The sequence below is a fragment of the Melospiza melodia genome, chromosome 4 (genome assembly GCF_035770615.1).
Source record: "Melospiza melodia melodia isolate bMelMel2 chromosome 4, bMelMel2.pri, whole genome shotgun sequence".
NCBI lineage: Eukaryota > Metazoa > Chordata > Aves > Passeriformes > Passerellidae > Melospiza > Melospiza melodia.
Window position 1 is genome coordinate 23950997 of NC_086197.1, and position 27554 is coordinate 23978550.

At 40.2% G+C, this 27554-nt stretch overlaps 1 protein-coding gene across 1 annotated transcript in view; it reads right to left on the minus strand.

The window, feature by feature from the left end:
• Positions 1–27554, minus strand: part of VWF (von Willebrand factor) — a 119822-nt gene that overhangs the window by 49327 nt on the left and 42941 nt on the right. Inside the window, exons 19-30 of the mRNA XM_063154296.1 lie at positions 21608–21711; positions 18293–18431; positions 16669–16803; positions 13209–13358; positions 12402–12542; positions 10653–10772; positions 9948–10104; positions 9236–9394; positions 8183–8318; positions 3799–5144; positions 3217–3336; positions 1847–1990 (exon numbers count right to left, since the gene is read on the minus strand). Of these exons, the coding sequence (XP_063010366.1) occupies positions 1847–1990; positions 3217–3336; positions 3799–5144; positions 8183–8318; positions 9236–9394; positions 9948–10104; positions 10653–10772; positions 12402–12542; positions 13209–13358; positions 16669–16803; positions 18293–18431; positions 21608–21711 (2851 nt within the window). The remainder of the gene's footprint in view (positions 1–1846; positions 1991–3216; positions 3337–3798; positions 5145–8182; positions 8319–9235; positions 9395–9947; positions 10105–10652; positions 10773–12401; positions 12543–13208; positions 13359–16668; positions 16804–18292; positions 18432–21607; positions 21712–27554) is intronic.

Genomic DNA, 27554 nt, shown 5'->3' on the forward strand with positions numbered 1-27554 from the left:
AATAGCCCCAGAGGTGCTTCTTGATAGGTTATTTGAGCCAAGATTCGCCTGATGTTATTGAATGGCCCCACTGCACAAGCATGGGAAAGATTTGTGGTATAAGCTGCTCTTTCTTGTTCTTTTTATGCCCTCACATACTCAGTAGTTTTTCATTATTTCTTTTTACTAAAATCTCTCCTGGAGTTTCCTTATGGCTAAATAATGCAGAAAAGGGAATGCTTTCTACAGTAAGATTTGTGCAGCGGTAGCAACAATTGCCCTCTGCACATAGAGCTTTTTGGATCAAAAAAGCACAGTTTGGATCAACAAAGAGGGAATAAAGATTTCACTCAATTGTTCTTCTACCATCAGGCAGCCAGTGCAAATAAAAAGCAACAGCTCTGGTCTGATAGCAATGATATTTTTTGATGGGTAAATTCAGATCAAGCAAAGGTTAGAAAAGATCTCCTAAGAAAATGCAGCATCCAAACTGGGCCATCTACATTTGTCAAGCAGCCTCTGCATTTCCAGAGGCCTGAGCACAGACAGAAGGGCCTGAGTGACCATGCACTTCCTGGGAATGCTGTCTCCTGCACAGCCAGCCACATTCATACACATCACAAGGTGCAACACAGCACCACATTTTCATGACTTCATTTGAAAGGAACTACTTCTACTCTATTTCACTTTCATTCATTATACCACATCCTCGATCACTGTGTCTGAGCATTTTCCAATGAGACATAAACAAATCACTAATGAGGATGTCATGTGGCTGCCTCTCCCATTTCATTTCCCAAAGGCTGTGTTTGCTCTGTTTATCCTGCAGTTCCATGAGGCTTCCTCTACACATTACATGGAAGGCTTCACAAAACTTATCTATTTGTATGCAACAATTCATCCCACAATGAGCCTGTAGAAGTCTCATCAGCCATCTGGTATTTTTATTTCTCCAGGTTGAGAAAGCAATCAGAGCTAATCCTCCTGTGAACTATGGAAGTCAGGTTTTATTTCGCACTTTTCTGTAGAAATAACTATAGTCCAAAGACTCCAAAAATCTGCATATTCCTCAACCCTTAAAGGACCCTGATGCTAGGTGGCTGCCAGAGTAAATGTGGTTCCAATCCAGAAGAACAAAATTCTCAGGGTAGCTGGTGTAAGATGCTGTAGTGGAACAATTTTTTGCTGAACCCTGCAACTGATATTTGTGTGTGCACCAAGTTTCCACAGACCAGTGGGAAAGCTGATGTTTTCGCACATGAAAATGGAAGTGGACCTGTCTGTCTGGAACAGAGGATAGTATTTCACAAGTAACTCTTCAGCTGAGGTGTTGCCTTAAGCAATCCTTGTTCTCTGCTCCCTGGCACCATCCCCAGTCTTGTGTCAGCCCAAGTCCCTGTGGAACCAGCATGGCAACTTGGGTAAAGGAAGTGAACTACACAGAATATAACTCTTGTTTTGCTGTTTTTCAACCAGATGAGTTACACTGCCTCAGCACAAACATCTGGTAAGGGCAGCTCATGAAGCCAGTATGAGCAGCTCTGCTCCTAAATGTCTAATCAACTAACCAGCAGTGAAAGGTAAATGATCAATGTCCTTACTTCTTCATTATGCTTTGCTTGCTTGAAAAATACTCTGAGCATTACTTCAAGGCTTCTTTCCAGAATACATTAAAGACAAACCACAATTTGTGTAACCTACAAATACATTTTAATAGAGAAAACTGAACCATAACAAGAGGTTGAACCTTAACAGGAAATGCCACCACAATGACATAAATTGGTGCTTGTAGCCAGCCTGTATTTAGCATTCCATGTGGTTTTGTTCCTCCCCTTTTTTAAACACCAATGTTCACAATATCACTCACCTAATCTGGTAGGACCTTGCTCTCTTTGTTGAATAGACTGCACCATCTCTACAAGCCTGTCGGTCTCTTGAGGCATGTTCCATGAAATTTCTAGATTATTTTCCCTGGCATACTGAAGAACTGATACATGAATTGAAGAATTGCCTGAAGCAGAAAATAAACACTTTAGGCAGCGCTTGTGAATGTCTTAAAATAAATCTAAAGAAACGTTGGCATTGTGATTTACATTAGGCACAACCGGACAATGGTTTTCCATCAGAGTGTGAAAAGACAAAACTGAACTATTCCCTGATGAAAAAACATCCAAGTACTGCTGGAAACAGTTGCTTTTCTATCAGGAGTCAGCATGCAGTATTTTAGCCCAGATCAATATGACAGTAACTGGAGAATTTTGTTTCCTTGATCTCCATTCAGGATTATTTCTTTTCCATTTTAAAATTATCTAAACCCCTCTTTTTTTTTTTTTCTTTCAACATGCACCTTGTTTTGCACAAGCAGTAGATTGATGCTCCATTTGTCAGATGGGCCAAGCTCCCTGGATTATTTCATGCACAATTCCCTCTCTCATACAGCACTGGAGTGATGTGCATGGAACAAAGTGAATCCAGGGAGCTTGACCTGTGAAGGGGAATGAAAACAAACTCCAAATTATTGTCCTCTCTAACATCCTGATTATACATTATGTAAGAAGTACAAATAAAACTATTAACAGAGCATTTATATAGACAGTTTGAAATACCAGATTTGCAAAATTAAACCAGGCAAAATGTTGTCTATAGTGATTGCCTATACTTCTCTTCATGGCCTCCTACTGAAGGTATTTATGTATAGAGCACAATGAGTCTTTATCAATGCTTTGTTAGACATATATATATGAACACTACCAATAACAGCAGTTGCTCCATGGAAATGGTTTAATGCTGGATCAAAAAAATATAATTCAGATTAAAAAAAAAACAAAACCATGTTTGTTAAATACAACTGGGAAAACACAGGACGCAGATGAACTTGGAACAACTGATACAATGTCTTAAACTGTTCCCTATGCTACATGATCCCTTCATGTATGTGCAGGATACAATGCATTCTGCCAGGGGAGCTGCACTGATAATGAAAGATAAGGAATGGCCTGACCGGAGGTGTACTCCCCTATCATTACACACTCTACAAGCACAGTGAGCTTAGCACACCCAGAAAGCGTCAGCAATCCCACAAGTGTTCTGGAAATAAACATTGGGCAGTCAGTGCTTTGAGGGATTAGAACGAGCAATTTAAAATTAAGAATTGAAAAACCTCCAATGAGCCTACCAGCAAATTCTTTTGTTTTACAAAACGTATTTCTGTGTTTTAGCTGAAAGGCAGATACATACCAATCACAACACTTTCAATAAATGCCCGCACAAAGCTTTTCATTTCCTCAAACTCTGATGCTCCAATATTCAAACTTCCATCCAGAAGAAACATGATGTCCATGGGTTTGTTGCACAACTCTTGAGGGTGAGAGAGGAGGGAAAAAAGTTATTTTATATATAATAACAAAAATTAATATCTGCTAGTGTGGTAGAAGGAGAAAGGGTAGGTACAGTTGCATTTTGGGAAAACAGAACAGGATAATGACCATTTGAAGCAATTAGTGATGTCCCTTGAATGAAAGCGCTGAGATTCATATCATATTCATATAGTGGGATACATGGACATTTCAATTCCTGCTGTTCTACTGATTCTGTTTTACTCTCAGTGGACTAAAACAAAAAACAAACAGCAGATGACAACAACAAAAAAAACTCAACCCAAACCAACAACAAAACAAAAATAAACAAAAACCACGGAATATGAGAGCAAGACACCAAACCAGATAAGGGAACCCTTCAAATTTCACTGATGCACAGGGTAAACAGAGGAGACCCAACAGAATAAAGAAGAAATCACACAGAAAATTAATCCAATCTTACCTGTAATTTCAGTCCAAAATCTCATCCCATGAGTGCAGCACGACTGCAGCACTAATTCAGGTGCCTCTTCAATAAGACTGTTGTAACTATTCAAGATAATTGGGTCATTAGGCTGACTGATCTTTCTGAGCTCTTGGATATTAGCACTGGGGGTTATGCCTATGGGAATAACATTTATGCTCCTGGGAGGTCGTGTAATAACATCAGTGGAAGGACTGGATGACACCATATATACCAAGTGAGGAACATCTTGCCTGCCCCCATTCACTGATGTAAATGTATGTTTGGAAATATAATCAAGGGCACTGCCAGTGTTGGTAGCCCTCCCTCCCTGGTAGGGTATACTCCTCACTTTCTCGATAATATTTTCCTTTGACTGTATTTCCCTAAAGGAATACTCCAGACTGACAGTCTCTGAATACTGCATGACTGTAACATGAATATTTTCCTGTCCCACGTTCATTCCTGTGACGACCTTCTCAATGAATTTCTTGACTTTATTGAAGTTTTCCTCCCCAACATTGTCAGATCCTTCCACAATAAAAGCAATATCCAGCCTGTTGGGATGGGACTTTTCTGAAAGAGGTGGTGAGGTTGTGAGTCCCAAAGGGGGAAATATGACACTGGACATGGCTGGAGCAGCTGTAGCTGGTAACAGAAGACTTTCTTGAGGTCCCAGATCACACAGGTGATCAATGAGGAAATCTCTATGATCCATTAGCTCCAACACATTGCTCACTAGGAAGGCTCTGCTACCTGGAAACATTTTTGCCATGAATTTGACTTGCTCCTCATTGATATGTGGCCCAATCCCCACAGGTATTACTGTGATGTCTCTATTCTTCAAAAACCCAAGCATGTCACGGATTTTTTTTTGAGACCTGCTTGCTATAAATATCACTGCAATTTTGGCAGCATTGGTCCTCTCTGCTTTTCCAAACACATGCAATGCAGTGTATTTAAAGACTTCATAGGCAGATGCTTCTTTATCACCTGTGTATTTTATGTTCTGGACAATTCTTCTCATCTGGGAGTTTGTTTTGATATCTTTAAGATTAAGATAGATGGTGGGACCAGCCCTATACACCAGAATTGACACTCGGATTTTTTTCTGGGAGATGTGGAGTTTTTTCATCACACCAATTATGAAAGTCTTCAGCTGTTCAAAGTCATCCTCTGAGAGTTTACTGGAGCCATCAATCAGGAAGGCCAAGTCCATCATCTTGCTGCATGAGTATGCACTGGCTGGTAGTTCAATGTCCTCCTCTGGAATAGGTGTTGTCAGAGTTTGGATGTCCTCCATGGGCTCACAGTCCACACACGTTAAGTTCTTTCCTTCACACAGACTACAAAAATCATCAAATCAGAAAAACATCAAATTTAACTGTAAAAAGCAGTGCTTATAACAACAAGTCATCCACACATTATAAAACCAAACATCTCAAAACCACAATGAAACCAAAACATGATGTGAATGGTTTTTCCCCCCACCCCAATTCCTCTCAACTTTCCTCATGATATTGTACACCGAAATACCCTGCATTCATGGATGTTTGTTTAGATCCAGGAAACATGACCAACTACAGTGTGTTTGTCAGAAGAAACTCCTAAGAACAGTCTTTGGCAGAAGGGGTTAAAATCTGTGTCTGGAAACTGTTTAGGAACGGCTGAGTATCAGCAGTACAGCAACCTACAGGCCACTGGTGGACTGAACTGGCTGATCTGGTCTGCTTCACAAGGAACCAAAACATGAGGCAAACTGCAGGCAGGGAACACCATGTAAAATCCTAGAGTAGATGTTTTACCTTTGATATGACTCAGCAAACTCTGTGCAGGGGCCAGGTTTACACAGATTTTAACCTTACTGAAATTAACAATCTTTTTTCTACCTCTAAAGTGCCTTACTTTCCTGGTGGTTTTTTTCCTGACTTCATTTTAGTTTGGATACAGCTTTGGCAGATGTTCATCCTCCACTCCTTCTTTTATCTCTTTTACCTTCCAATTGTTTACCATGATTTCTTCTTCAGTCCAGTTTCTCACATTAAATGCTTTATTTCAACCACAGATGTTATCTCTTTTTAGTCCTATGTCTTCCCTCACAATTTCTACTCACCTCCAGTAGTACATTTTGCCCTTTCCACCTCAGCTCCCATTTTTCTTTCCCTCCCTTATTCATCTTTTCCACTATTCATCCTTCTGCACCACCATGAGCTTTTCACCTCTGTCACCCTCCACCTTTTATGAACTCATTTAAAATTCATCCATTTTTAGCAAGGCTTTAACACTTCTGCCCTTCTAATTCCTGGCTGCATATTTCTCTTTACTTCCTAGAATCACAGAGGGGTTTGGGCAGGAAGAAATCTTTTAAGTGTATCCTGACCAACTCTCCTACAATGAGTAGAGACATCTTCATCTAGATCATGTTGCTTAGAGCCATGTCCAGACTGACCTTAAATATTTCCAGAGATGGGACATCCACCACCTCCTTTGGGCAACCTGTGCCAGTGTTTTACCAATCCCTTTGGTAACTTCTTCCTTATGTCTCATATAAATTGAACATCCCTCAGCTTAAAACCATCACCCCTTGTTCTGCCCCAAATGGCCCTGCTAAAAATTTTGTACCCATCTTCCTCATAGGCTGAAGCACTTAAAGGTTACATTAAGATCTTCCCAGACCCTTCTCTTCTCCATCCTGAACAATCCCATCTCTCTCTCTGCCTTTCCTCACAGGAGGTGTTCCAGCCCTGAGAACCTTCGCTTCTCAGAGAAAAGAACATGCCTGCACTCAGGCAGGTGGAACAGAACTAGTCCATATATTCTCCTTATCTTACTGGACAGTCCAAGGAACAGAGCAGGAAAAAGAGTTACAAACGAGTAACCACCAAAAAACGCTTGCTTGCACTGCCAGAGAAAACCCAGGATGTACAAACTACGTGTGTCAGTACTGGAAGAAGGTGCCATTTTCCAGGAAAATACTTCCAGGAAAGTACTTTTACATGTGGCACCCTCATTTAAGTTCTCTTAATAGAAGTGTTTTGTTCTTTTCAAGCTCATTGTAGTGTCTTCCTAATTGCAGAATGCACAGCTACTTTTGCCATTAACATACTGCAACAGATTTATTATTCTAATCCTCGTATGAACAAGACTCTTCTAGTTTCCAATTTCTTTTGGATGTTTGCTATGAAATTCATTTTTGTGCAATATTTTCTATTGTTTGTACAGATGGTGTAGACATCTAAATTAGGTGACAGCTATGCAAAAGGATGTTTCCCTAGTGAGATAAGTTTTCCTAATGTTCTGAAATCTTTTCTGAGCAGCAGCCAGTGTATCAACATTTAAGATAAATTATTATTAAGAATTCCAAAAATTAGAGAACAGAGACTCATTTAAGAAGACTCTTTTTTGACCTTTTGCTCTTCAGGGCTCTTTATATTGTCTAAAAGTATGTATTTAATTGATGAGCCTAACAGTCTCATGCCCTGGGTTTATAGCTCAGTTGCACACCAGCCCTGAGTAGAGACCAGGAATTGTAAGCTTCTACCTATTCTGAGCTTCTGTGAGGTTCAGAGCACTTGGAGGTACAGCGCTGGTTTGTGATAAGAGTTGCAGTTTTACAACTCAGTTTCCATGAAATCTGATCAGTTTACAAGTTGGAAAACTCTCTTTTATTCACAGCATTATAAGTCACTAGTGAAAATATCCATCCATGATCCAGACATCCAGAGAATGACAAATTTTCATAATATGCCACAGGGCATTAAACAAAATGCAAAGAGTCTCTGCTGCATTGCAGCTGAAGGCCCTCATCCTGCACAGTGCACAGCAGTACACATTCCCTGCCATTCATTTCATCCTATTTGGAAACACCTGTATGCAGGATCAGATCATGGGTATCACCTTAATATCTCATGGAAATTGGTTTTCCAGTAATGGGACACAATTCCAACTGCTAATAATCTCAGCAAGTTCTAGACTGAGTGCACATTCAGACCTTGCACCTCACATAGGAATTTTCTAGCACTGGCAGATGGAAGGAGTCTAACACCTTTATTGATGTTGAATCACACATTGCACATACAGAAGTTGAACATCTGAAGCCAGTAGGGCCACCAACACAGGGAAAAGGCCTTTTTTTAGAAAGAAATTTATAGATTTTACTTGCTTCAATTCGGTTGACATTGTATAATCCCTATTGCTGTCATTGAAAAACTTCAGCCATGGGTTCTCCGTGAAGGGGTATTGACATAAAAGATGGTTTTCAAGCTTCTTTTTGGGTGATACATTTAAAGTTACATCCATATGCTTGTTCATGAGGATGTACTTCATCCCTGACCCTTCATCCTACACAAGAGGGATGCTGGTTCCCTGCACAACCCCATCATACCAGGACTGACAGTGCTGTGGATCATCTCTGTTCAAAACCACTCTCCTTCCATGTGGGATCCTGTCACCTCCAACTGCACACACGGGACAGTCTTCTGGACTGACACAATCCAGGGACAGTTCATCAAGGATTTTCCCTGTTTCAAAACAGCAGAGCAATGTAAAGATGCCAGTTGTCATGAACTGTAAAACTAATCATGGGGTTAAAAACAAAACAGTGCTTCTGAGGTGGGCTCAAACCTCCTGAATACTCTGCTTGGTGTTGTGGCCATTGTCAATTTGACACAGAAAACTATCTCCTTCCCTCATAATGGCTTTTATTTAGATATTGAAACCACCTAACCCAGTGTATACTTTCAACAGCCAGCACCCACACAGAAGGTAAATATATCTTCAGAACAAAACATGGAAGATGTCAGGGTATCAGTGACATCAGGGGAAAACGGCATTTTCCATTATACACGTATATTATTTATTTCTCCTCCTATCCTCTACCTTGTTCTGATCAGAAATACCAGGGCCCAGAATAGCTACTCAGGATCTTAAAATACTTTATTGCTTCCCTTCTTCATTGTCTTCTCCCATCCCATATTTCTCATACTTTTTCCTTTCCCTTTTCTACAAGGTAGTTGTTGGAATAGTTAATCTGGAAGCTCATGCTCATGGGAGGATGCCAGCTGGGCACTCTCAGGAGCATCTTGGAGGTAATAAGCAGGTAAAGGCAATGGCTTTCACTGCTGTAGGTGCTCTTGAGCAGAGCATTTTATCAATTTCCAGCACAAATTCATGCTCTACTTTAATCACAGAGTCAACAATCTGTTCCTACACAGCCCCTAATCCTCCAGTCTCATCAAGCTGATCCCATCCTCTCTCATCCTTGCTGGCAGGGGCTCACACTCCTCTTCTGGGCACCACTTCATGCCCATTTCACAAATCCAAACTGAGATGCCCAATCACCTCCCTCCTCAGGCCGTAAGGAATTGTGGTGAAAACACATCACTGAACCTGTTAAGAAGAAGAAAAGCTGTTTAAATAAATCAAAATATGCACTTACCTGCAGGACAGTGCACGTGGCATCCTTCCACACACTGCAGAGGACACTCTAAAGCCTGGGGGTGTTGGCATGTGACAGGACAAGCAGGTCCACAGCTGTTATATCTCCATTCACACTGATAGTCTAATTCCTGCTTATTCAAGTCCTCACAGCTTTGTGCTATGCAGGCACAGAATCAGAGGCAAAAAAAAAAGTCAAACCACAGTGTACATCCACCATGCCTCTCAGAACTATGGCACCAAACATTGTACAAAGTGGACCACATATATCTAGAAAAATAAAGATTTCCACTCTTAAATAAAGATTATTGTTTTACTATTGTTTGACTACAGTCAGGGCAGACCACCTTTTCACACTTACATCTTTTTTCACACAATGAAATACATGCTTTAGACCAAAAATTGTTAGGTTTGATAACAGCAAGTGCAACACAAACTGCAAACTTTAATTGATGCACATGTACATATATATTACAGAAACTATTTCTTCATCTAGATTTTGTACCACAGGCTACTACATCCCCTAATGGATGGAACAGGTTTGCCAGGTACAGAAATAGAACAGGGAATGGGAGTGTCAGAGAGAGCTGCTAGCCCAGCCCCATTAACATGAAATTCTCTGTATGTCAGTGGGAACAGGGCTAAATCTGATCAGTCTGAGCCAAAACCTTGCACATTTGCACCCAGTTCTGCCTCATGTTTTCTGTACTTACGGCACAGACTTGGTGACCTCCAGTGAACAGCCACCCCTTTCTGTGCGCAGGCACGTGCATAGGCCGCAATGGCGTCACAGAAACATGCGCAGTTCCCAACAGACTCACAAGCACAGGTGTCATACAGGCAAATGTCAATGTAGGGCTCTGGATTCACCTACAGGAGAGAAGGGCAAAGGACACTCCAAGTCCTTCATCTCCTTCCTGTACATATCATTAACCTTCAGATAGTTTGGCTGCTCCACTTGCCAAGGGTCAAGGTGTCACACAAATCAGTGCAAATCTTTCTGCTGATGTCAGCAAGGACTGCAGTTTGCAATCACTTAATATTTTTAAGCCTTGTCCCCATCCCTCTCATGCAGCAGCTTGGGTATACCACAGCCTGAAAGGCATTGCATTGGCTCAACTCCCCCTTCCCTCAAATCTCAACCCCTAGGCTTCACTTCATGTACAGTCCCTGGACCATACAGTAAAATTTCCCTTGCGAAGAAGTTACTTTATAGCTTAATAGGTGTGTTTTCCCATAAAGGTGCATTTTCCCATAAAGCCTCCACTACAGAACAAGGTGAGAGATGAGAACACCAGCCAGCCTTCACAAAGTCCTATATGCTGTCAGCACAACTACACTTTTTCCCTCAGCTGTAATCAATGCCAGCACAGATCATGCAGAATTGAACAATGTGAAACACATCACCCAATACTCACCAATTTTGTGCATTCTTCAAAGACACTTCCAGACAAAATGCTGCATGATGATTCTACCATCATCTGCTTCACTGTGTTTCCACCACACAGTGGAGACATCAAGGTCTGTTCCAAGCTGGGCTTAATATTGTAAGAGACAAGCAGAGATTGTTTTAGCCTTGCCTTCAGGACCTTGGGACTCTTCAAATTGAAGTAAGAGACCCACTACCAAAGGAAATTGTTTCTCTGAGTAAAGTTTCAACCTGTTGCACAACACACACAGATCCTGCTGCAGCAGAGCAGATCACCTCCTTGATTTTCTCCAGCTCTTACTTGTATCCTGAAATTTTAACTCAGATTTAGAGGACAGGAAGACCCACTGTGCCAAATACCCAATCTGACAAATGATCATCCACAACTCCTCAGCAGGTCCATGAGGCTTAAAAATATTATCAGATTTCAGCAGACAATACCCAAAGCTGCTGCTGAATAAAAATAGCTCAGTAATCTTCCCACCTCCAATTTAATTTATCTAAGAACAAGGAGCACTAGTATTGACACAGAATTTAAGACACCAACACCCTGCAGGTCCTGTCCTGTGCCTATGACACTGAAATGAGAAGCTGCTCCTTTTCAGTCTGACCCTGTGGCCTCACTCCACAGTACTGCAACTTTTTATTGCACTTCAGTCAAATGAAAAAAGTTACCTTCAGAAAGGTAATATTGTGGCTATATCACGCTTGCACATAATTAGCAACTAACCCAGAAGATTTCACATGACCACAAACGAATGCTTCAGTGTGCTTGTCTGGTAATTCAAATCTTGTAAGAAAATATCTAGAAAAGGCTTTTTCCACCTGCTGCCCTGGCCACTTGGACAGATTTTCAAAAAGAAAAGCATCTTTTGAGTTGATTGAAATGCTTTGTTTTACAAATGTCAAAACAAGTTGTTTCCAAGGTATTTCCTCACACATTTCATTTGGAAATACTTTGGGCTTTATTTGTCAGCTACTCACAAATTTCTTATTCAATTTCATTCTTTCAAAACTGTATTTGGAAAATAGGAAGTAGACTCTTATGTGTAATATACTTAGAACCCCAAGAAATTTCCAGCACTGGTACATAGATAACACTTTCAGAAAGCAGCTACCCTCCCCAAGATTCACATGCAATGATGGATAGCAACAAGCTCTCCCATCCCCTCCTTTATCCTGCTTTTTCTGATCAAGCCTGTCCAACCTGGAAATAAAAGCAGAATTAAATTTTAAAAAAAAAAAAAAAAAAAAAAAAAAAAAAAAAAAAAAAAAGAGAGAGAGAATCATATAGAAAGAAATTAAAGAAATTAACCTGTGCATTCCATTGTTTGTAATGGACAGACTAAGAATTGGGATATAGAAATTTGAATAGGGAGAAACAAAATTTTTATTTGAACCCACCCTGACTGAAAATTACAGCGAATTTTTTTAAGATTAAACTTTAAAATGAGATTTCCAGTGACAGCTGGATTTCAAACATCTGGGCTGGATAACTCTAGGAACAGTCTCTACTAAACAAATTGGCTATTTTAACATTCCACTGAAGCCAGGCAGCCCAGAAGCCTTACATAATTTAATTGGCCTTTTACCAGATTTTTAAAAGTAATATTTTTTGGCAAAAACGTGGAGGAAAGAGGTAATTTCTACTTATTTTAATCCTTCCAAAGCTCTTTTTCCACTCTTCACTGATAGTGTAACCCACACTAATTAGTTTTCACAGTTCATTCACAATTACCTTTGCAACATCAGCACAGTGGGAATTAACTTTCCAAGAATTCCCAAAGTCAACTGGATCTACTTCAAGATGTTCACTGCTGCTGGTCATATCATTGTTTTGAATTCCATCAAAATTTCCACACAGACCACACACTTGATCCTTGCAGGGAAAGAAAGAAAGCATTAATCCTACAACTGTAGACCAGCTTAGGGTTTTGTTACGTCTTCTTAGGCTGGTGCTTTAATGCCACGAGGTTCAAAAATTGAATACCCATGGCCTTGACACAGTCTCTCTTAGAGAATGTGTAGCTCCCATTCCCACTCCGCTTTGCTGAAAACAGGACCACGCTGTCCCCAGGGACTCTCAGAAAGAAGGACTGCTCTAATCAGCAGTGCCCAGTGGCTCTGTTTGGAGTGTGTCCCTACAACCTCATTTCATTTTTGGAGATTGCTGTCCTATCACCATCAACAGTAAATCTGGCTCTTATGCTGCTCTTCTTGAATGCAGAAGAAATCACTCCTGGTTATTCTGAGGTCCCACAACACTCATCCTTTCTGTCATAACTCATTTCCAATGATCCAGGATTTGGCCCTTATAGTTGAACAACCAGAAAAATAAGGCAGTTATACAGTACTACCAAACAACCCCTCAATTTTTGAACAAGTGCCTAACATTCCATGAAAATCTATATTAAAAACAAACAAACAAACAAAACAAAACAAAAAAAAAAAAAAAAAAAAAAAAACAAAACCAAAAACACATTCCCCAGGGACAGGTTAAGTGCATTCTTTAGTGAGAATAAGAGGTGGAGCAAAAACCACTTACTCTGAAATTGCCTTTTAAGATAATGGAGACTCCCATGGCCAGGTCCCAGGTCACACTGATGCTTTTGCCCAGTAAAATGATGTAATAACGGCCAGACTTGATGACATCTAAATTATCATTTTCACCCTTAGGAGGTACCCTGATGTTTACCTGAATGAGAGAAACACATTGTACTATCAGCAGTGTCTCTAATTATTATTTAAGGTAGGTGATTTTCCCAGTGGGACATGTTAACAGGTGCTGGTGCTTCCATTCATGCTGTTCTTCAGAGAGTTTCCATACACTATCCAGATGCTCCAGAGAAGATCAGAAATTTGGGATACAAGTACAGTCTTTCAACCTCATCCCATTTCCAAAGTCTTTGAATGTGGTCCCAGGGTATAACACACAATGCCAATATATGAAGCAGGGCTGATAAAGACAGGGTATACTCAATTAATCACCAGTTTAGTATTGGTCACTGGTTCACTGAATAATTACATGTTGGTTCGGGCTTTTTTTATTTCAGCTTTTTAGGAAACTTAACAATTCTGTCCTTCTGCTGTAATAAGAACTGGGAGAACCACACGTATCAGTGGCCTCTAAAAGACCAGCCTTATTCTGGAGTCATGAATCTTCTTCTCAACTAACGACACCTACAGGAAAAATCCAGAGAGATTCCTTTTGGTGTCTATTCATTTTTTCCATCACTTTCCCTTCCCCTGTGTGCCTCTTTCTTTTTCCATCTGGCTGCAAATTCACTGCCTCCAGCTACTAAGAATTTAAGAAATTAATTTAAAATGCTCTCTTTCACACCACAATTCCCTTTCAATGGGAACTCTAAGAGGAATATTAAACATATTTGAAAAGAAAAGTCTGGCATGTCTGCTACTTTAAGCACCATATTAATGCATTAACTGCTTAGTTCTGGAAGTTCTTTTAATCAGCAGAAATAGCAATTAATGTAAGGGAGAAAGAAGAGCCCAGAAACCATTTACCCACTCTCTTACTTTGAGGGCAAAATATTTCCTTATCCCACTATTCTTTCTTGCTCGATTCAGTAAAAGCTCAGCACAGTAATTAAATTATTTTCATCTCCGAGCTATCATCAGAAACATTTATCCCAGAGAAGACAGTTTATATCTTCCATGGATTTCCTAAAGAAGGTCTTCATTGTCTTTAGGGAAGATATGAAAAGATATTTTAGGTACCAAAAGAGCTAACTTTTTAATTTTCTCCTATGCCAATTATATTATTACACTTGACCACTTAAAATTCTTCAACAGTCTTGGTCTTTCCAAATTCAGAGGTTCCAAAGCACAGAAAAGGACAAAGTTGAGCTGGGAGGTTGACTTAAATTACAGAATTTTTATGTTTATGGAGGCTTTTTGCCCAACCATGAAGTCATAAACTTTTGACCTTGCAAACTTGCAGATTTGTTTCAGAAAATAAAAAATTATTTCATTTTGTTTTAAATGTCAGCCAGAACTGTAACATGTCAATTAAACCCTCATTTACTAGCAGCAGTAGAAGCTGCTCTCAAAACATATCATCTTAAAACAATGTTAATTGGAAACATTATAATGGCTAAAAGAATACCTGATTCTTCTGCTTGCTTCTAAGGATTCTTGTGGAAAAAGAGTGTAGAAAGTCATTACTGAATAAGAATTTGCCTAGGAGTCTCCATATCTGTTGGTTTTCCCTAATGCCTCTTTTAGTTGTTGTTATTTCTAAGAAAACTTGCTCTGTATATTATTACAAGGAGCCTTAAACTCTCCAAAAAGACAACTGAAAGTTCACTCAGGGTCATGTGGACAGTGCTGTAATACAGACCTAGGTCTCACAAGGACAGGCTCCCTCAAGAACATCCTCTCATGCTGGAGCTGCTGGATGCCTAAATCACCTGCTGTTATCTTCTGGCCCTTTCTTACATATCCAAATGGAATCAGAGCTTTTCTGAAAATCTGTCATCTAAAGAAGCTTCCAGACTAAGCCCAGCTAAATGGAATGATCCCTGCACTGCTATTTACCCTCAGCCAAGTCAGGGATTCTTTAGCAGCAGAAATTAAAAACTGGACAACCAATATCGCTTGTGCTCATTTCGGCACAACCCAAAAGCCTGTATGGATCCTATGCTGTCACAGTGCACTGCACAGGCACCTTTAATAAAGGTCATGTTTTTGTGTGCCACCAAGGCACGGTGGCAATTTGCAGGCAATTCCAAACCTGGTACAGCTTTGTCTGCTAACCCAAAACCAGGCAAATGTAGAGTGGTTTCACTGGGAACATTTTTGCAAATGTCTGGTCCAGACACCAGCTCAGAGCACAGGACTTCTGAAAAGGCAGTGACTGAAACAATAATCCACTGCACCCCTGCAATGGCTAAGCTCACAGGCAGTGAGAATTGTTACAGTGCTCGAGGCAAAGGGCTGAACTCTGCCCTCTGGAAAGCTCATTTCCTGCTGGGAAGGGACATGGGAGATGGAAGAGATTCTTGGTCAATTCTTCCATGTTTGTTGGTAGCAAAAGGGAGGAAAAAGAAGAATATAGTCAGGAGGATATTCCATCCAGCAATTTAACAGGACAAAGGACAGCTAACATTCCAATACCAAGTTGTTGGAGCAGTGACTCTTTTTTTTGTGCATGTGTGTGTTCAGTCCTTCATCTTGCTAAATTAGTTCTGATGTTTTACTAGCCACAGGTCAGTCAGCTCTTAGCCTTTCCTTGCACTTCAAGTTGCTGGAAACAGGCTTTGACAAACCATGCTTAGAAAGGACCTGAAGCACCCAATACATGAGGGATGCGGAGCTGTTGGAATGAGTCCAGAGGAGGCCACCAAGATGATCAGACGGCTGGAGCATCTCTGTCGTGAAAACAGACTGAAAAAGTGAGAATTGTTCAGCCTGAAGAAGGTTGCAGGGAGACTTCATCACAGTCTTACAGTCTTTCAATAGCTAAAAGGGCTACAAAAGAGCTGGAGAGAAACTCTTTACAAGGGTCTGGAGTGGGACAAGGGGAATGGCCTCACACTAATAGAGAACAGGGTTAGACTGGATATTAGGAAGAGATCCTTCCCTGACAGGGTGGGAAGACCCTGGAATAGGTTGCCCAATCCCTGGAAGTGTTTCAGGCCAGGTTGGATGGGACTCTGAGCAACCTGGGATAGTAGAAGGTGCCCTGCCCATGGAAGGGGAGTAGAACTGAGTAATCTTTCAGGCCCCTTCTAACCCAAACTATTCTGTGATTATCTGAGATAAACTGATTGGGAGCAAGAAATAGCAGAAATACCAAATAGCAGAAATACCAAAAAAGCATTATACCTCTGAAAGCAAAATGGATAAATATAATCCTGCTAACCTGATAGTTTTATGATCAAGAACCCCTGAGTGTGAGGTCATTCCTGCTTCAGCTTACTGAACAATCTGAAATTATTTTTCCAAACAAAAAAACAGGAAGGAAAGAGAAAAGAAAGCGTACGTACATTTCCATTGAACAGCTCTATTTCCCCTCCTTGATACAAAATGATAACCCTTTTGGTGCACTTTTCTCCAGTGAAGCCACAACCTTCATTTGAAATGAGTATCTGGAATGTTCCAGAGTCACCCTTGCAGAAATCCTATCAGATAAGAAAATAAATGAGTCAGTAATGAAAAACACACACAGGGAAAAACACAGAGAAAAAAGAAGCCTCAAACAACACTCTGTAATCTGTGGTCAATAGGATATATATTGGCATGGTAACTGTTCCCGTGTTCATTTAGTTTATTCTTAGTACTGATATTCATGTGTCCCATCCCTTAAAGAGTGAGGCACACTCTGCCAGTGACACACATATGCATAATTTGGAGAGTATTTTTTTGGCAGGGAGAATCCACCATGTTACAGTATCTGTGACATTTAAAAATGTATGATGGGCACAGGGCACATCTGAATACACAGATAGCATAATTATTGATTTTCTTTTAAATCCAGAATTTTTGAGATCCTTGGAGAGTTCCTACTACATTTACATGATAATTCACATCTCTCTGGCCTTTTAGATTTTATTTTTTGATTGTGTTCATTTTTTTCAGTACACACCTTTTCAGAAAAAGGCCCTGTGTGGAGCTCTCTGTGTCTGTCATTTAAGGAAAACAGATCTAAATTCCATTTTAAGTAGTTTTGTAGTCGCCTATAGTATTGCTGCCCATAAGACCTTTACACAGAGCTCTCAGTGGTGGCAAAGCAATCACTCCTCAAATATAATCCAGCTGGAATCAAGGTGGGAGCATATTTCAAAGACCTAGGCAGAGGCAGGTTGATCACACCTTCCTCCCTGAAGAGAATTGCAAGGAGGAATGTGCCTCATGAGGACTCTGTGGGGAAAATAGTAACCCACTCAAGAAACACATCCCACTGTAATTGCAGAATATGGTTGTTATCAATCACCAGTGAATCCATCTAGTTTTAGAACAAATTTTCAGATAAATCCTCGTTTGCACAGACATTTCTAAATACATGGTAATCTGCATGTAGATGAGCCTTTATCTTAGTTAACTCTAAATTCTGTCTGATTCCACAAATAAAAAGTTGGTTTTAGTGTGCTCTGCCTTTATCCCCCTCTCCTCCTTGCTGTGAAGAAAATGGATATTGTCAGGGGACTCCAAGCAGGTGGTGCACGGAACAAGACAGGGATCATGCTGAAAGGAATGAGCAGAGCCTGTGCTCTGGGTGCATTTAGGGAAGGTTCATTGAGCATTCCTTGTCTCACTCAGCCACACAGCAAGCTACCACTGCAGGATAAAAAGGAAAAGAAAAAAACATTGATTTATGGATAGCCAGAATTCCATTTTGGAGATGAGATTCAGACAGCTCTGCTCTGTACCAAAGTGCTCTCATAAGGTTCATGATGGCCAGCTGGACACATGACAGCCTGATTTCTGTCACTTTTCAAAATTCTCAAGACATCTCTGAAAACATAAATAAGCTCTATCTTTCTCTACTATACATCTGGCTTAGTAATTAGAAATAGTTAACTGTGATTTATCCAAACACCAGGCTTCTCACCTGGTGTAAAACTGTTTTTATATATCAGGCAGCTTTACTATTTGACATGCTCTTCTTACCTGAGCTAGCACATACTGGCAGTTTCCTGGAAACTTATATTTCAATCCATCAAATGTCAAGTAATGAGCTGTACCAATAGCAGTGCAGGTGCCATCACACAGATTTTTGGTGCACTCCCACTTCCTCCCCTGGCACACACTGTAACAGAGAAAAGGGCGCAATGACAGTTGTCCTCATGTCAATGTAAATTACAAGCAAGAGAACGCAAAGTGCTTTAGACAAAGTGAAAGTGCCACAGTCTCTGTGTCCAGGAGCTTTCTACCACCAGATGAGAGGCTCTCTCATCAACGTAAATCAGCATATGTTAGCAGTGGGTGCATAAATCCAAATAGTGCAATAAGATAAAAAGAATAAGGAATGTGTTTCTCTGCTTCTTACAAGCTGCAGTATAGGACTCTAGGTGGTTTGAATTTCCCTGTTACAAATTAGGTCAGGACAGAGTCTGCTGAAATATTCTTTTATACTAGAATTTTATTTAGGATATGCTGCTCTGCTCCAAGTGCCCTTGCTGCAAAACAGAGCATCCACCATTCTTGCCCTTTTCCAGAAGTATCCTGGAGGAGCACAACCTTGCTACAATAAGCTGCAAATATGAAAGGGGAACTCTCCCTTGACATCCACAGGCTTTTGATTAGTGAAATAAATTGATTTGCTAACTAGCAAAAGGCTGAGCAAATAAAGTAAAACTCAAAATCAGTGGAGAGTTAGAATACCATTTCACACAATATCTAATAATAAACATTTAATAATTAATAAGCAATATATTGCTGGAGGATGGCAAAACATTCATCCACTAAATGCTCCATAAATGCAGATGGACACCATCACTGCCCCAGGAATTTTCTAACCAACCTCTGTGAGGGCAGAGAAAGAGGAATTATATCCATACTTTACAGACATAAAAACTCAGGGATAAAGAACGTGAAGTATTTTCCCAAGATCAAATTGCTACCTGAAGGAAAAACTGTGCACTGAACTGAGTTCTCTAATAGTGCCTTAAACTGAGCATAGATATTATTTAATCTTGGTAACATTTTGCATCATAATAAATATTGGTTAAGACATTTTCTTCAAAGAATGAAACTTCAATAACATGAAACCTCTTGCCCCCTCTCCTCTGCTAACAGTTAGACAAGAGCAAGATTTTGTAAATATGCGCATGGACAGATTATAAGAGACATGGGGTGGTTAAATTCAGATTAGCAAATTTCTGCAGTGCACTGCTGCATAAGTGTGACTTCAAAATTTTCATTAAGCTCCACAATGAATTCCCAAAACAAAAGGTTTGCCACTGACTTAGGCTTGGAGACATTCCAGTGTTCATGAATTAGGGTGTCCCATATGTCAAGTCAGATGTAAATGCCAAATCTGACACCTCTGGCTCATATATTGCCTTTGCAGGTGTTCACATCTGGCTAAGAACAAGTGAGAATGAGAACTCCTGCAACAGCAGTACAAAAGGCAAAAACAAAAGAAAAGGAAGATCTCAACCTCCAAAATGCAGACTCGCAATTCTTATTAATTCTCAAAGCAATAGTAATTTCCTATACCACTTTCTAAATTACATTTGACTTGATATTTGCTGAGAACTATCAAGAAACTTTTCAAAGTCACATAGTGCACAAAAGCCCTAGTGACATTTATGATGGGACCTTATCTCCAATTTTACTTCCATTCATGAAAAACACCTAAAACTTGAGGAAGAGCTTTTTATCAGTGAGAAAAAGCCTGATTTCTAACATTTCCTTGACCCTAATATTGAAGGAAATTCTATGTATTTGAGGAAATATAATTTACAATTGTATTGCCAGAATTGTGGGCAGTTACAACAATGAAGCAGCATCATTATGATTACCTTAAGATCAAAGATTATATGAATAATTGACAATAAAAAGGCTGATCATCATTATTGTGAGGAATCTTGCAAACTTTTTAACACTCAGAAGTTTCAAACTTACTCTTCTTGTTTCAATAAAATTTTCATGGTGCCTGTTTTTCAGCTGAGTCACTTTTATCTAAATGCAATGTAAGCACATTACAGAGTATGTACCTAGACAAAAACATCAAATTCTCTTCCATCTTTTTCCCTTTCCAGCCTATTTTCCCCAGATTTAATTACAGTACATGGATTCACAATGTTATATGTAGCTGCAAAGGAAAGAAATTAAACAAAACATTGGGAGATTAATATTTCCATACAAAACCTTCATCCAAGACTAACTCGTGCTAGTTAGAAGTGGTCCCGCTAGTTTAAAAATCTTGAAATCACTGTTATTCAAAGAGCAGTGTACCAAACAAAAATCAAGCATTGGACTCTCTAGTGGTGCTGATCCTCTGACACAGCTCCAGCCAGTCATACAGAGGATGACAAACATTGCTTCTGGGGTTGCCCCAGAGCTGGGCAGGAACATTTAGGGTAGAATGCATAACAGATTCTCAAGTCTGAGTTCAAAAAATCCCCAGGATTTTCACACTGCTGGTAGCTGAATGTCCTACACCCTGGACTCTTGGAGCTCTGAAGGAAAAGAGACACCATTACCCCCCACCACACAAAGGGAAAAAAAGCACCTCAAGTGCAGCCAGTGTGCTGTGCAGGAGAAGGAAAAAGTGGCCCACTGTACTTTAAGCAAAATAAAAGTGGCCCAAAGGCTGTGCTGAGGGCTTCCCTCCATGCAAATTGAGCAGCCCAGAACTCCCCTTTGAACCTATAAATCCTTTTCTAGCAACCAAGCAGGATAATGGTGAAAGACATGGAGCATTCACTCTTTTCTTCTAAGAAAGTAACAGTTTTCCATCTATTTTCATCTTTTTTAATATATCAATAGATAGAGCACTCTTTTGAGATATGAGGTTGACCCTGTCTCTTCCTAGTTCTTTATCATTTCCCTGAAGAGCTCCTTTCACATTACAGCTGGTGCATCACGCCCCTTCTGGCTGAAAAGGGCTGACTTGACAGGCTTCAGACAGCCAACAAAAAGGGAAACACAACAGCAAAACTTAGTGAAAAAGCCATTCCTCCCACCCCAGAGCATATAGGTCCTAAATTGTTATCTTGTGTTGCAAAATCCACTATCTAGTGCCTACAGAAGAGTTGCATAGACACACAACTATTTGTAGGGCACGAGGCAGAGGTTGCCAGACATTGCAAGGAATTTTATTGGATCTTTATGCAACATGCAAAGGGAATGTGCTGTCTGTGCAATTAATATGCTGCAAAAACTAGCTTTCTCTAAAAGAGATCTGTTAAGTAAACAATATTTGGTGTTACCAGAAACACAGCGGAGCCCCTAAAGAGAAAAAACATCCTTCCTCACCAGGTGTTGCAGTCCTTAGTCACTGTTTCTCCTTTGGAATATTCTCTTCCATTGTGGAAGCACGGGCACCTCTCAGGAGCAACACACTTGTTTTCATGTCGTACCTAAGCAGAACACACAGTTTGTCACCACCTGGGGCAGCTGGGACATGGCCATGTGCAGGGCAAGCAAGCAGCCAGGAACAAGCACAGAACGTGTGGATGGAAAATAAAAGAAAGGTTGAAAGGAATAAAAGAAAGGATGAAGGCTATCCAAGGTGAGAAAGGTACAGTACTACTAATACTTTTAGCCATTAACATAAATAGAGCTGTAGGTATATAAATCACAACTCACTCCCACCATCTCAAGCTACTGGGAGAAGAGATGACATTACAGAAAAATGGCACAATGAGAAAGTCCAGAATGCAGTGAACCAGGCTAACGTGAATATGGAGAGCAGGTGAATAGCTTCTCACACACAACAAACTGGAAAAGGGCCTACTAGAAAAGCAGACAAAGGGCCCAGATGGAATAAAAATGGAGACAGGAGCATCAAGGAGATCAGAAGCCACAGTGCCTGATTCACCCACGTGCAAATGCAGGTTCTGTTGTTACAGTCAACAGCCCCCTGACAAAGCCAACCCTCTATCAACTCTCCTCTGAAAATTGCAGTAATCACTCATTTTCTTTCAAATACCTATTTAATTCCTGGAAGGTTGGATAAATATCAGTCCACTTGAGGCATTATTCTGCTCTCTCTGCAACAGGTCCTGTTGCTAGGAAGTAGGACATTATCTTCTATCCAAATTCTAATTTTCACCCTTCTGATCCAAGTTTCTCTTTATATATAAAAAAAATCATTTATCCCACTTAAACAAAAAAAACAAACAAACAAACAAACAAAAAAAACTACAGCCAAAGAAAAACAAGTAATGCCTTTAGACTATTCCGTTTTTCCATTCATTTTCTGTTTTGTTTTTTTTTTTGTGATTCCTTTCCATTTTTAAGACCCCCAGTTTTCGAGAATCAAACATAACCAAAGCTGGCTCTGCTGACTTTTCACTCAATAGCAGTTCTGGCAAAGCCAGGATAGGTTTGGCTCTGGTTTCATGGAATACCTAAATGGAGAGTCCTTCTCCTTCTTTGCATTCAAAAGTCACAAAATATCACCTTCCCACTTTAAACTCTTTCTGCAAAATCTTTAAAATAGTTTCTTTTTTACCATTAAATATGGGCCAATGAGATCAATGTAGTCTGAACACCAGGTTAATAAAGAAAAACAGCTTTGCCTTTTCCTATGGGGACCTAGAAAAACTCACAAAAAAAGATCGCACAGCGCAGAGACCCTTCCTTCATATGCAGCTCCACATGCTCTGTGGCTTATGGAGAGCTGCATTATGCCAAATAAAATCACTTTATTGAAGGAAGATGGAAACAAAGAAATATTTTTCTAGATAATGGAGCTACAGCTCTGCCTTCACCTTTACAAAGGATGGTGGGAAAGTCCAGAGATGACCAGAAAGAAGCGTTTAATACCTTCTTTCCTTCCTTCTTGGTGGTATTTAGGAAAAAAGCAGGACTATGACCTCATATTCGTGGCTACATTTCTGAATTTTTGCAGAGTGTTCAGCTACACAGTTCACAATACACTTGAGGGCTTGCCTCTGGATAAAAAGCTAGGGATTAGACATCTGGTTAGTAAAAAGAGAATCATAACCTCTTCTCCTTGCTCCCTAAAAACTGGTACAGACTGGTATTAGCATTTTTATCACAACCAGCACAGCAGCCATAAAGCCACCAACAGAGGGAAGAGCACCTTGTCTTGAACACTGACAGAGTGGGTGGGTGGGATTCAGCAAGCAGGACACAAAAACCCCAAGTGGACTTTGACCAGAAGAATGCTCATTTTTTTCTGCAAAACTCAATGAATTATGATTTTGTTAACAGTAACACACAATCTATTGGGCCTATTAACACCCCTTCCAAAATCTGGGGCATATCTGGTAGCCTGCTGCCATGGTGCACTATAAGGACCATGTGGTACTACAGTACAAGGACAGGAGCACTATTCATTAGCAGCTGGATTTTCTCTGGAAGCCTCTCAATCCATCAATAGACTGCAGTTAATACAGGAGATTTAGCAGTCCTGAGTGCTTGAGATGACAGGAGGCAGCAGCACTGGGGAGGCAACTATACAAAAAGACAGAGGTTTGTAATGAAAACAGCAGCTGCTTGCACCATTTAATGCCCTTACGATGATGCTCTGCATCCATGGGATTACAAGCGGTTGACTAACAACTCTCCCATTACTTGGGGATCAAACAGAAATCTCTGTAATTTCCTTGCTCTGTCTTATTCATTGCTAAACCTTGAAAAATCTTGCAAAAGGAAGGACAATATTACAGGTTTCAGAACCTTTAAGATTCTCCTTACCCATACTCATAGGAGGTGATTGTTGTGCTCCGCTCTGCAATGGTGCAGTCTAACTTTGAGTCCTGGGGGCAATTTTGGGCACCACAATATAAGAATCTAAAGCTGTTAGAGGGTGTCCAAAGGAGGCTGTAAAGATGGTGAAGAGTCTGGAGGGGAAGACACATGAGGAGTGGCTGAGGGCACTTGGTCTGTTGAGCTGGAGAAGAGGAAACTGAGGTCAGAGTTCACAGCAGTTCTGCAGATTGCTCACAATGGGAAGAGGAGGGGCAGGCCCTGATCTCTGCTCTGATGGACGAGGGACAGGACCTAAGGGAATGGCTGGAACCGTGTCAGGGTAGGGTTAGGTTGTTTAGGAAGTTTTCTTCCCCCAGAGGGTGGCAAGGCTCAGAAAAGGCTCCCCAGGGAACAGTCACAGCCCCAAGGCTGCCAGAGATCGAGGAGTGTTTGGACAATGCTCTCAGGCACAGGGTGGGACTGTTGGGGTGTCTGTGAAGGGCCAGGAGTTGGGCTGAATGACCCTTGTGAGTTCCTTCCAAGTCCGGAGATCCTATAGTCCTGAAATCCAACTCAACCTAAACTTTGAACTCTCTTGGACAACACAATTTGATGAGTCCCTCTGTCAAGGGAAGCTCAGACATTGCTCTGTTCCTCCTGACACATGCATGGATTTCAGTGGAAAGTCAGCCAAATATATGAAGAAGCATGAGATTAAATAAAGTGGGTCAGATGAGAACCCAATAGCTAATAGGCTTTAGAATAAGAAATTGGTTTGGGGAACAAGGGACCTTAAAGATCACCCAGTTTCATGAGCAGGGACACCTTCCACTATCCCAGTTTGCCCAGAGCCCCATCCAACCTGGCCTTGGACACTTCCAGGGAAGGGGCAGCCACAGCTTCTCAGGGCAGCCTGTGCCAGGGCCTCAGCACCCTCACAGGGAAGAATTTCTTTCATAATTTGTTTTTTAACTAAAACAGCCTCTCACTCTTACTGTGCAAACAAAGGCAACTTAACAACATGTCAGAAGATCGAAATGTGCTGGTTTATACTTGACTTCTCTTTCTTAGGTTAGCTGCATGTCTCTAATGTTTATTTGATATGCCCATCTCCTCATGAAGACATTGCAACATAGGATAGGCCCACACTAAAAAACATACAACAGAGAAATCAAAATGTCAGTTTAAAATAGGTAGAAAGAAAGAAAAAAAAAAAAGCCTTCCAAACTTTCCTGCTTAAGATGTTTAGGATTTGTAGGGTTTTTTCCCTTTTTATACTAATGTATCAACATTTTAGAAATAGTTTTATTTCAGCAGTCAGAATGCAATAAAATATTTCATTTAAATTTTAAACTGTAGTCTTTTGTCAGTTGTTGAAAATAGAAAAAAAGTAATTTTCTGCTTTTGGAATGTCTGGATTTTGTGCTCTGTGATTGTTCTGTTCCTCTCTTTCCACAGAAAGGTGGTTAACACTCAATTTGTGTATTTATTAATATTTTCCAATGGGAAAAACTGAAGTGCAGTAAACTAATCTGAGAAAGCCTATTTTCCCCCACACTTCTGCACATATGCTATGATCTCTCTTTTCTGCTGTGCAAGAGGGTGACAAGTATGGAGAATTTCCCACCTTCCAGATGATCAAAGACAGAAGAATTATTTTTATGACATATTGAACAATTTTTTATTTGCTAGAAATCAAAGCAATATAAAATTCTAAGTCAAGATGAACCAGAAAACTTATATTTGAAAGAAATTGAAAGAAAGTTGAAAGTTTGGAAGATAAAAGAAATTGGGTTTTGTCTTCAAGCTAGTAAGTTTCATATGCTACTGTATTACAAAAGAAAAGAAAAATCTTCAGTAAGAAGGCAAAATTTCTTCCAGCATGATAATATGTGCAAATATTTATGGGAACACATGTTAAGTAATCCATTACTTCCCACAGACCTTCCTGCAACTCACCTCTGTGAGTTGCTTGTAAATTAGGCAGGATTACAGCAGACTGACAGTCCCTTTATTGCTCAACTCTGTTGTACAAGCCTGGAAAACACAGACTTTGATTTGACTTAGAAGAGCTTTGTCTCTGTCCTCCCAGAGTCTCTGTGTTAGAAAAGGACAGGATGGAAAGGAGAATCTGGTCACCAACCAAATGCTTCTCTATTGGGGGAGCACAAAGCCTCATTGCAGAGCACAGAAATAAGAAAAAAAGGCTCTCCCAAACCTCATCCCATTGGGTGAGGAGAAGGAAACTGCTCTTTGAGAATGAGCTGGCAGCTCCTGCGAAGCCAGGAGTCAAAGACAGGGCAAACAAGACAGACCTGAATGGGGACTGGGCTTGATCCTGACTTTGCATGGCAGTGGTTACAAGATGATTTCTACATGGGCTTCTCCCATTGTGGTTTGGGTGCAGCTCGTGATTTTTATTCTCTGCCACAAGGGAAGCCAATGAGAACAAGTAATTTCAGACAGAGTTTAGTGAAGATTAAACCATACTGTCATCTAGTGGACAGAGAATTTATTTTACTTTTTTTTTTTTTAAATAGTGAGCCTGATTCTTCAATTCAAAACCTGACAAACCACCTTGTTGAACTCAGGTGTGTTTCACATCACTGCAAAGTCAGCTGGAGTCTCCAATTCCAAAAGGCCAAAGACTGCTCTCTTGGCCAAAATTTTATGAAGCAATTATTTGTTTTAACTTACTGAAAAAGAATACAAAATACTGTAACAAACATGAAAGTTAATTACTATGGGAGTTGGGTTTTTTGCCCTGTGGAGTAATTATCATAATTTGTTTTCCACAATTACATCAAAAGTGTACTATTACCATGTCCCAGAACTGAAACCAAAAATCTCAAGCTCCTTTACCAAATCAGCTGAATGTTAGATGCAAAGAAAAGCCTGTTCATCCTGGAGCTCTGGGAACTTTAAATTAGAGAAGCTTTTCCAAGTTTTCTTACCTCACTACTATTTAGGAATATTTTTCACTTAAAGGATAGGCATTTACAGACTGAAACGTGAAAAGAAGCAACACTTGTTTTTAAAATCATGGTGAAAATTTATGGGTGACTTCAGATTCTGTTCTGTTTCACCTCCAAGACATTTCACAAGCCTTAGCTTTTTTCCTAGAGCTGACATTTTATTCTGGAGTAGAATCTATTTATATAAATGGGTGTTTGTCAGCAAAATACAGTAGCAACGTTCAAAATATATGTTTATATTATTGCTAAAAATTATTGCATAATTTGGGAAGAGCTGTTTTTCTAGAAAGATAATTGAAGGAATTTGGGGGCAGAAAACAATTAAACTTATTCTTATATTTGAGGGTTGCAGTGGGATATAACCCTGGACCCCAGAGAGCCTCTTTTCAGTGGAAAAAAAAAAGGTGTGCTTAGTACAACACCTGCAACTCTGAGACACACTCTGACATCATCTTAGCAAGTTTCATATCCCACATTCCTTCTCACAGGGTTGTTCAATTTGGTACAACCCACAGGAAGGCAGCTGGAGAGATGGAGACTTGACAAGGAGGAATCAATATCAGCAG